General features: G+C 46.5%; 1 protein-coding gene across 2 annotated transcripts; it reads left to right on the forward strand.

Moving 5' to 3' along the window:
* The first annotated feature begins 1,484 nt into the window (after positions 1–1,484).
* Positions 1,485–10,056, forward strand: LOC149983679 (E3 ubiquitin-protein ligase TRIM16-like). Of its 2 annotated transcripts, none has more exons than XM_090230910.1 (6): positions 1,485–2,166; positions 2,601–2,696; positions 4,463–4,696; positions 7,700–7,916; positions 8,042–8,101; positions 8,333–10,056. In XM_090230910.1, exons 1-6 carry the CDS (start codon positions 1,570–1,572, stop codon positions 8,842–8,844), a joined length of 1,716 nt encoding a protein of 571 aa, XP_090087036.1. In that variant the 5' UTR covers positions 1,485–1,569; the 3' UTR covers positions 8,845–10,056. The 2 variants fall into 2 exon arrangements, with proteins under 2 accessions (XP_090087036.1, XP_090087034.1); XM_090230908.1 differs by having other exon boundaries at positions 7,757–7,916.
* Positions 10,057–11,251: the final 1,195 nt, after the last annotated feature.

Below are 11,251 nucleotides of genomic sequence, written 5' to 3' on the forward strand. Positions count from 1 at the left end.
ATATTACTGCCCTGTTGGAGCTAGAAACACAAGCATTGTTAGATATTACTGCCCTGTTGGAGCTAGAAACACAAGCATTGTTAGATATTACTGCACTGTTGGAGCCAGGAACACAAGCATTGTTAGATATTACTGCCCTGTTGGAGCTAGAAACACAAGCATTGTTAGATATTACTGCCCTGTTGGAGCCAGGAACACAAGCATTGTTAGATATTACTGCACTGTTGGAGCTAGAAACACAAGCATTGTTAGATATTACTGCACTGTTGGAGCTAGAAACACAAGCATTGTTAGATATTACTGCACTGTTGGAGCTAGAAACACAAGCATTTCACTCCACCAGCGATAACATCTGATTAATATGTGTATACGACCAAAAAATAAAATGTGATTGATTTTTGAATATTTTAGATAATTATCTGCGTTGTGTCTTGTCTAAGAACAGTCCTTATCTGTGGTACTGTATATTAACTATATACCACACCTCCTCAGTCCTTATCTGTGGTACTGTATATTAACTATATACCACACCTCCTCAGGCCTTATCTGTGGTACTGTATATTAACTATATACCACACCTCCTCAGTCCTTATCTGTGGTACTGTATATTAACTATATACCACACCTCCTCAGGCCTTATCTGTGGTACTGTATATTAACTATATACCACACCTCCTCAGTCCTTATCTGTGGTACTGTATATTAACTATATACCACACCTCCTCAGTCCTTATCTGTGGTACTGTATATTAACTATATACCACACCTCTTCAGTCCTTATCTGTGGTACTGTATATTAACTATATACCACACCTCCTCAGTCCTTATCTGTGGTACTGTATATTAACTATATACCACACCTCCTCAGTCCTTATCTGTGGTACTGTATATTAACTATATACCACACCTCCTCAGTCCTTATCTGTGGTACTGTATATTAACTATATACCACACCTCCTCAGTCCTTATCTGTGGTACTGTATATTAACTATATACCACACCTCCTCAGTCCTTATCTGTGGTACTGTATATTAACTATATACCACACCTCCTCAGTCCTTATCTGTGGTACTGTATATTAACTATATACCACACCTCCTCAGTCCTTATCTGTGGTACTGTATATTAACTATATACCACACTTCCTCAGTCCTTATCTGTGGTACTGTATATTAACTATATACCACACCTCCTCAGGCCTTATTGATTAATTACAACACATAGGTGTATTATAAGGCATTATAAAGGTCATTAAAATAATGATACATACGTACTTCATAGAAACTGTTACCCTTCATATATTCTAACAACTCACATTTTAAGATTCATTATGTCATTTGTTCCATGTTAAGGGCTCTAACCTTGGAACAAAACTATTTGTCTCCCTCTTGCTGTTGCATGCAGTTCCTCTCTCTCTTCCTCCATTCCTCTAACCCCTCCCTCCTTCTAACCCCACCCCTCTGGCAGAACCAGGAAGTCCCTCCCCCTCCCACAAACTCTCTTCTGAGGAAACGAAACTGATCTGAGTCTCTCTGTCGTCTGTCTGTGTGAGAGTGAACAACCGTCCAAATGGCTCAACAGGGAGTTCTGCTGGACCAGGACCAGTTCTGTTGTTCTGTCTGTCTGGATCTACTGAAGGAGCCGGTCACTATTCCCTGTGGACACAGTTACTGTAGGAGCTGTATTGAGGGCTGCTGGGATCAGGATGTTCTGAAAGGGGTCTATAGCTGTCCTCAGTGCAGACATACCTTCACTACAAGGCCTATGCTGATGAAAAATAACATGTTGGCTGAGCTGGTGGAGAAACTGAAGAAGACAGGACTCCAGGCTGCTCCCCCTCCTGCTCTGTGCTATGCTGGACCTGGAGATGTGGCGTGTGATTTCTGCACTGGGACCAGAAAGCAGAAAGCCCTCATGTCCTGTCTGGTGTGTCTGGCCTCTTACTGTGAGACTCACCTCCAACCTCACTATGAATCTCCTGCTTTGAAGAAGCACAAGCTGGTCAAGGCCACGGCACAACTACAGGAGAAGATCTGCTCTCATCATGACAAACTGCTGGAGGTTTACTGTCGTACCGATCAGCAGTGTATCTGTTATCTGTGTACAATGGATGAACATAAAGGCCATGATACAGTGTCAGCTGCAGCAGAGAGGACTGAGAAACAGGTAAGACCAGAACAACTTGTTGGTGGCTGTCTGATAAACAAAGAATTAAAGATACAGTAGGAACTAAATCTGTTTGAATATGAGATCATTATATTATATACAATATGAAATTGATCCACAAATATGAACACAAACCTTGAGTATATAGATATGTTAACCCAGATTCTCCAAATGTATCACATTTTTCTAAAGTCAAACACTATTATCATTCTGAAAGGCCTTTTATGAGTCCAAAGTTCAGTCTCAACCCCTTGATACATGTAGGCCTACCATACAAACTATAATGATTCACATAGCAACATAATATCATATTGTAAAGGGACTTCCTCAGGATTGTAGACCTTCCTCTCTATGGGTCCTATGTCACATTACTATACTATTGATCTACTGGACTAATAAAGCTTGATAGCTCATTGAAGAGTGATTCTCCACAGAGGCAGCTGGGGATGAGTCAGCAGAAGGTCCAGCAGAGATTCCAGGAGAGAGAGAAGGAGCTGAAGGAGCTCCAACAGGCTGTGGAGTCTCTCAAGGTGAGTATTGTTGACCAGAGGAGACACACTATTTCACTTCTCTCCTCCAGTCAGAGAGAGAGAGAGGGGCCCCTATCCAATCCCACTGACCCCACTGTTGGGACCAGGCTGTCTGGACCCCTTTCAGAGAATAGACTGGTTCATGTAACTGACTGGGCTGCCTCATCACATAACCATGAGTAACCATGACGACTCATGTCCCCTAGACATTAATATGGAACTGTCTCTCTCTCAATTCAATTCAAAGGTCTTTATTGGCATGGGAAACATATCTTTACTATGCCAAAGCAAGTGAAATAATAATGAACAGTAAACATTGAACAACATTTATTTTCAAAAGAATAGAGACATTTCAAATGTTATAATTCAAGTGCAAACAGAGTGAGTCGTGCCCCAGACTGAGTCCTGGAGGTGAAATGGAAATGAATGAGGGAGAGTTCAGTAAGGTAGAAGGTGTGGAGAAGAGTTCAGAACCAGAGAAGTATTTGGTCATATTAGATTTGACTTCAGAAGAGTTCCAGGGTGTGTTGAGTGGTGGTGTCCCGTCCTCCCAGGTCGTTGTCATGGTGCAGGAGCAGATAGGGTCAAAGTAGTGGAATGTGGTAGTGGAGGGAGGGAGGAGAGTAGAGCAGGACCAAGAGGTGTTCTGTACCTGTCTGTCCAGGAGGGAGGAGAGTAGAGCAGGACCAAGAGGTGTTCTGTACCTGTCTGTCCAGGAGGGAGGAGAGTAGAGCAGGACCAAGAGGTGTTCTGTACCTGTCTGTCCAGGAGGGAGGAGAGTAGAGCAGGACCAAGAGGTGTTCTGTACCTGTCTGTCCAGGAGGGAGGAGAGTAGAGCAGGACCAAGAGGTGTTCTGTACCTGTCTGTCCAGGAGGGAGGAGAGTAGAGCAGGACCAAGAGGTGTTCTGTACCTGTCTGTCCAGGAGGGAGGAGAGTAGAGCAGGACCAAGAGGTGTTCTGTACCTGTCTGTCCAGGAGGGAGGAGAGTAGAGCAGGACCAAGAGGTGTTCTGTACCTGTCTGTCCAGGAGGGAGGAGAGTAGAGCAGGACCAAGAGGTGTTCTGTACCTGTCTGTCCAGGAGGGAGGAGAGTAGAGCAGGACCAAGAGGTGTTCTGTACCTGTCTGTCCAGGAGGGAGGAGAGTAGAGCAGGACCAAGAGGTGTTCTGTACCTGTCTGTCCAGGAGGGAGGAGAGTAGAGCAGGACCAAGAGGTGTTCTGTACCTGTCTGTCCAGGAGGGAGGAGAGTAGAGCAGGACCAAGAGGTGTTCTGTACCTGTCTGTCCAGGAGGGAGGACAAGGCCTGGTGGACCTGACTCAATGAGGTGCAGAGAGGCTACTGAACCTACTGTCTTTCTCTCTCTCTGTCTCTCTCTCCCTCTCTCTCTCTCTCTTTCTCTCTTTCTCTCTCTCTGTCTCTCTGTCTCTCTCTCTCGCTGTCTCTGTCTCTCTCTCTCTCTCTCTGTCTCTCTCTCTGGCTCTGTCTCTCTCTCTCTCTCTGTCCCTCCCTCTCTCTCTCTCTCTCTCTCTCTCTCTCTCTGTCTCTGTAATGTCTCTGTCTCTGTATCTCTCTCTCCCTCTCTCTCTGTCTCTGTCTCTGTGTGTCTCTCTCTCTCTCTCTGTCTCTGTAATGTCTCTGTCTCTGTATCTGTCTCTCTCCCTCTCTGTCTCTGTCTCTGTCTCTGTCTCTGTCTCTGTCTCTCTCTGTCTCTCTCTCTCTCTCTCTCTCTCTCTCTCTCTCTCTGTCTCTCTCTCTCTCTCTCCAGCGCTCTGCACAGTCAGCAGTGGAGGACAGTGATCAGATCTTTACTGAGCTGATCCGCTCCATTGAGAGAAGGAGCTCTGAGGTGAAGGAGCTGATCAGAGCCCAAGAGAAGGCTCAAGTGAGTCAAGCTGAAGGACTCCTGGAGCAACTGAAGCAGGAGATAGCTGAGCTGAGGAAGAGAAGCACTGAGCTGGAGCAGCTCTCACACACAGAGGATCACATCCATTTCCTCCAGGTAACTAAACTGTCTTGTTACATGTGATATGAAATTAACTTCATGTGAAACTATTCATCTCAATCATTATGTTGTCCTGTCTGTCTCTCTGTCCCTCTCTCTCTCTCTCTCTGCCCGTCCCTCTCTCTTTCTCTGTCTGTCTCTCTCTCCCTTTCTCTGTCCGTCCCTCTCTCTCTCTCTCTGTCCGTCCCTCTCTCTCTCTGTCCGTCTCTCTCTCTCTCTGTCCGTCCCTCTCTCTCTCTGTCCGTCCCTCTCTCTCTCTGTCCGTCCCTCTCTATCTCTGTCTGTCCCTCTCTCTCTGTCTTTCCCTCTCTCTCTGTCCGTCCCTCTCTCTCTGTCCTTCCCTCTCTCTGTCCATCCCTCTCTCTCTGTCCCTCTCTCTGTCCATCCCTCTCTCGCTCTCTGTCCGTCCCTCTCTCTCTCTGACCGTCCATCTCTCTCTGTCCGTCCCTCCCTCTCTGTCTGTCCCTCCCTCTCTCTCTCTGTCCGTCCCTCTCTCTCTCTCTCTCTGTCCGTCCCTCTCTCTCTCTCTCTGTCCGTCCCTCTATCTCTCTCTGTCCGTCCCTCTCTCTCTGTCCGTCCGTCCCTCTCTCTCTCTCTCTGTCCGTCCCTCGCTCTCTGTCCGTCCCTCTCTCTCTCTGTCCATCCCTCTCTCTCTCTCTGTCCGACCGTCCCTCTCTCTCTCTGTCTCCGTTTGTCCCTCTCTCTCTGTCTGTCCCTCTCTCTTTCTCTCTGTCCGTCCGTCCCTCTCTCTCTCTCTGTCCGTACCTCTCTATCTCTCTCTCTGTCTGTCCCTATCTCTCTCTGCCCGTCCCTCTCTCTTTCTCTGTCTGTCTCTCTCTCCCTTTCTCTGTCCGTCCCTCTCTCTCTCTCTCTGTCCGTCCCTCTCTCTCTCTGTCCGTCTCTCTCTCTCTCTGTCCGTCCCTCTCTCTCTCTGTCCGTCCCTCTCTCTCTCTGTCCGTCCCTCTCTATCTCGGTCTGTCCCTCTCTCTCTGTCTTTCCCTCTCTCTCTGTCCGTCCCTCTCTCTCTGTCCTTCCCTCTCTCTGTCCATCCCTCTCTCTCTCTCTGTCCGTCCCTCTCTCTCTCTGACCGTCCATCTCTCTCTGTCCTTCCCTCCCTCTCTGTCTGTCCCTCCCTCTCTCTCTCTGTCCGTCCCTCTCTCTCTCTCTCTCTCTCTGTCCGTCCCTCTCTCTCTCTCTCTGTCCGTCCCTCTATCTCTCTCTGTCCGTCCCTCTCTCTCTGTCCGTCCGTCCCTCTCTCTCTCTCTCTGTCCGTCCCTCGCTCTCTGTCCGTCCCTCTCTCTCTCTCTCTCTGTCCGTCCGTCCCTCTCTCTCTCTGTCCATCCCTCTCTCTCTCTCTGTCCGACCGTCCCTCTCTCTCTCTGTCTCCGTTTGTCCCTCTCTCTCTGTCCGTCCCTCTCTCTTTCTCTCTGTCCGTCCGTCCCTCTCTCTCTCTCTGTCCGTCCCTCTCTATCTCTCTCTCTGTCTGTCCATATCTCTCTCTGTCCATCCCTCTCTCTCTCTCTGTCTGTGCCTCTCTCTCTCTCTCCCTGCCCCTCTCTCTCTCTCTCTCTCTGCCCCTCTCTCTCTCTCTCTCTCTGCCCCTCTCTCTCTCTCTCTCTCTCTGTCCGTGCCTCTCTCTCTCTCTCTGTGTCCCTCTCTCTCGCTATATCTGTCACTCCCTCCCTCTCTCTCCCTCCCTCTCTCTCCCTCTCTCCCTCAAACTCTCTCTCAGCCCCTCTCTGTGTCTCTCTCTCTGTCCAGAGTTATCAGTCTCTCTCTCTCTCCATCTCTCTCTCCAGAGTTATCAGTCCTTCTCTCTCTCCAGAGTTATCAGTCTCTCTTTCTCTCTCTCTCTCTCCAGAGTTATCAGTCTCTCTCTCTCTCCAGAGTTATCAGTCTCTCTCTCTCTCTCTCTCTCCAGAGTTATCAGTTCCTCCAGGTAACTAAACTGTCTTGTTACATGTGATATGAAATTAACTTCATTTGAAACTATTCATCTCAATCATTATTTTGTCCTGTCTGTCTCTCTGTCCCTCTCTCTCTCTCTCTCTGCCCGTCCCTCTCTCTTTCTCTGTCTGTCTCTCTCTCTCTCTCTCTGTCCGTCCCTCTCTCTCTCTCTCTGTCCGTCCCTCTATCTCTCCCTGTCCGTCCCTCTCTCTCTGTCCGTCCGTCCCTCTCTCTCTCTCTCTGTCCGTCCCTCGCTCTCTGTCCGTCCCTCTCTCTCTCTCTCTCTGTCCGTCCGTCCCTCTCTCTCTCTCTCTCTCTGTCCATCCCTCTCCCTCTCTCTGTCCGACCGTCCCTCTCTCTCTCTGTCTCCGTTTGTCCCTCTCTCTCTGTCCGTCCCTCTATCTTTCTCTCTGTCCGTCCGTCCCTCTCTCTCTCTCTGTCCGTCCCTCTCTATCTCTCTCTCTGTCTGTCCCTATCTCTCTCTGTCCGTCCCTCTCTCTCTCTCTCTGTCTGTGCCTCTCTCTCTCTCTCCCTGCCCCTCTCTCTCTCTCTCTCTCTGCCCCTCTCTCTCTCTGCCCCTCTCTCTCTCTCTCTCTGTCCGTGCCTCTCTCTCTCTCTCTGTGTCCCTCTCTCTCGCTATATCTGTCACTCCCTCCCTCTCTCTCCCTCCCTCTCTCTCCCTCTCTCCCTCAAACTCTCTCTCAGCCCCTCTCTGTGTCTCTCTCTCTGTCCAGAGTTATCAGTCTCTCTCTCTCTCCCTCTCTCTCTCCAGAGTTATCAGTCCTTCTCTCTCTCCAGAGTTATCAGTCTCTCTTTCTCTCTCTCTCTCTCCAGAGTTATCAGTCTCTCTCTCTCTCTCCAGAGTTATCAGTCTCTCTCTCTCTCCAGAGTTATCAGTCTCTTTCTCTCTCTCTCTCTCGAGTTATCAGTCTCTCTCTCTCTCTCTCTCTCTCCAGAGTTATCAGTCTCTCTCTCTCTCTCCAGAGTTATCAGTCTCTCTCTCTCTCCAGAGTTATCAGTCTCTTTCTCTCTCTCTCTCTCCAGAGTTATCAGTCTCTCTCTATCTCTCCAGAGTTATCAGTCTCTCTCTCTCTCTCTCTCTCTCTCCAGAGTTATCAGTCTCTCTCCAGTATCAGTGTATCTTCAGACTTACCCAGCATCGTTGTCCATCCTCTTCAGTACTTTGGAGATGTGAGTAAGACTGTGTCTGAACTGAGAGAGAAACTAGAAGACTTCCTTAAAGGAGAATGGACCAAGATCTCCACTACAGGTGTGTTGAAAACAATAAGAACATCAACTTTAGACCATTGAAAGTTCCCTACTAGTCATATACATGTGGAATATGGTCTGATGATAACATTCCCTCTCTCTGTCAATGTGTTTGTGTGTCTGTAGTGAATATAGTGGATGTTGTACTGCCTCCAGAGCCCAAGACCAGAGAACAGTTGTTACAATGTGAGTCTCTTTATTGTGAAGTAACTAACAGTCTATTTTTACTGACACTCCTAACAATCCCTCTAGAAATATATAGCAATAGTAGATCTAATCAAAGACTGGGTATCTATCTGACTCCTCATATTTCTCTGATTTGATCTCTGCTGTGCTCTAATCAAAGACAGGGTAGATACAGTATCTGACTTAACTTATTGTTCTGACTCCCCTCATTGGTCTCTGCTTTTCTCCCAGATTCCTGTCAGCTCACACTGGACCCAAACACAGCAGACACACACCTCTCTCTGTCTAAAGGGAACAGAAAGGTGACCTGTACAGACCAAGTCCAACCATATCCTGACCATCCAGACAGATTCACCAACTGGTGTCAGGTTCTGTGTAGAGAGGGTCTGTCTGGACGCTGTTACTGGGAGGTGGAGAGGACTGGTGATGTTATTGTTATAGCAGTCTCATATAAAGACATCAGCAGAACAGGGACAGATAGTGGATTTGGAGACAATAACAAGTCCTGGAGTTTACAGTGCTCTAGAGGTGGTTATTGTTTCAGTCACAATAATGTTGTGACTAAAGTATCAGGCCCTCAGTCCTCCAGAGTAGGAGTGTACCTGGATCACAAGGCAGGTACTCTGTCCTTCTACAGTGTCTCTGACACAATGACCCTCCTCCACAGAGTCCAGACCACATTCACTCAGCCCCTCTATCCTGGGTTTTGGCTCAATGGTACTGCTGAGCTGGTTAAACTGTAGTAGGGTCCACATAGATACTAGTCATGCTGGTGTAGTCTATAGCCTATAGAAAATGCACCTGCACTGTGATAGTCTCAGAGGTCCGTTAAAAGCGCAGAGAGCATCATGAAGAACAAGGAACACACCAGGCAGGTCCGAGATACTGTTGTGAAGAAGTTTAAAGCCGGATTTGGATAAAAAAAAGATTTCCCAAGCTTTAAACATCCCAAGGAGCACTGTGCAAGCGATAATATTGAAATGGAAGGAGTATCAGACCACTGCAAATCTACCAAGACCTGGCCGTCCCTCTAAACTTTCAGCTCATACAAGGAGAAGACTGATCAGAGATGCAGCCAAGAGGCCCATGATCACTCTGGATGAACTGCAGAGATCTACAGCTGAGGTGGGAGACTCTGTCCATAGGACAACAATCAGTCTTATATTGCACAAATCTGGCCTTTATGGAAGAGTGGCAATAAGAAAGCCATTTCTTAAAGATATCCATAAAAAGTGTCGTTTAAAGTTTGCCACAAGCCACCTGGGAGACACACCAAACATGTGGAAGAAGGTGCTCTGGTCAGATGAAACCAAAATGGAACTTTTTGGCAACAATGCAAAACGTTATGTTTGGCGTAAAAGCAACACAGCTGAACACACCATCTCCACTGTCAAACATGGTGGTGGCAGCATCATGGTTTGGGCCTGCTTTTCTTCAGCAGGGACAGGGAAGATGGTTAAAATTGATGTGAAGATGGATGGAGCCAAATACAGGACCATTCTGGAAGAAAACCTGATGGAGTCTGCAAAAGACCTGAGACTGGGACGGAGATTTGTCTTCCAACAAGACAATGATCCAAAACTTAAAGCAAAATCTGCAATGGAATGGTTCAAAAATAAACATATCCAGGTGTTAGAATGGCCAAGTCAAAGTCCAGACCTGAATCCAATCGAGAATCTGTGGAAAGAACTGAAAACTGCTGTTCACAAATGCTCTCCATCCAACCTCACTGAGCTCGAGCTGTTTTGCAAGGAGGAATGGGAAAAAATTTCAGTCTCTCGATGTGCAAAACTGATAGAGGCATACCCCAAGCGACTTACAGCTGTAATCGCAGCAAAAGGTGGCGCTACAAAGTATTAACTTAAAAGGGGGCTGAATAATTTTGCACGCCCAATTTTTCAGTTTTTGTTTTGTTAAAAAAGTTTGAAATATCCAATAAATGTCGTTCCACTTCATGATTGTGTCCCACTTGTTGTTGATTCTTCACAAAAAAATACAGTTTTATATCTTTATGTTTGAAGCCTGAAATGTGGCAAAAGGTCTCACAGTTCAAGGGGGCCGAATACTTTCGCAAGGCACTGTAGATGTCCAGGAAACCGGCCCTAAATGTGTCATCTTTCATCCTCCCATACTGCTCAGTCCAGCAACATTAAACCTGTCCAGCAGGTGGTGCTGTTGACCAAACAATAAAACCAGCAGATATCTTGACTTGCCACTCAGTATATCAGTAATGTTCGGAATAGTACTTTAATATCATTGGAGATTGATGGTCTTTTTAATCCACTATCCAGAGTCAGGAACAGATGAAGTTGGGTCTGCTACTGTTCAGTGATTAAATATGATTTATGGTGATGGGAAATAATAAAAAACACTCAACTTCATCTAGTAATAGTTTTCCTTTGTTATTTATTCCAAGGTGTGTCTTTAACTTGTAAATGTATTGTGTGGAGGTGAGCTAGTGGTGTGGCTGATAGAATATAATGAAAAGGGAGGAGGGGAGGGGAAATGGGCAGATATATCAGACAGATGAGGGAGAGAGAGATTTTCATCCAGGAGTTAGTGTCTCTGTTCCAAATAGCTCCCTATTCCCTGCGTAGTGCACTAGGCTTCTTATAACCAGGTCTAAAGTAGTGTTCTAGATGTTGCTCCCTATTCATCTGGAGGTCCGGGAAAAAAACGTGCGTTAATAAAAATTTTAAAAAAGACCTGACTTCTGAATTGAGGTTAAAAACAGGCCGGGTGTTCGAAAGGGAGGTGACAGATTCAAACGAACACCTTGGGTTTTAACCAAAATCGATAGGAAGGAAACAGGTCTGAAATTGACCTGTGGTAAGGTGCACTTCCATAAATAAACTAGAGCTTAATAAATCCTGGTTTTGCAAGCCAGAAGGTTATTAAGGAGAGATATAGTACGCATTGGAGAATTAGGACGCTTGTTCCGTACAAATAGGATAGCCATTAATTCAAAAAACATACCTAAATAAAGGAGCCATGGGATAATGCGAATGCATATTTATTAAATATCGAGGATTAAATTACGGATTTCTTACACTGAGAAATGTACGACATTTGCGGCAGAGGGGAAGAAGTAATACAATAATGTTATCGGGTTAATTGTATCTAAGGGTAGCATGTTCATTTAAGTAAACA

This window comes from Oncorhynchus mykiss, chromosome 4 (assembly GCF_057628025.1).
Source record: "Oncorhynchus mykiss isolate SJ-2025 chromosome 4, ASM5762802v1, whole genome shotgun sequence".
Lineage (NCBI taxonomy): Eukaryota > Metazoa > Chordata > Actinopteri > Salmoniformes > Salmonidae > Oncorhynchus > Oncorhynchus mykiss.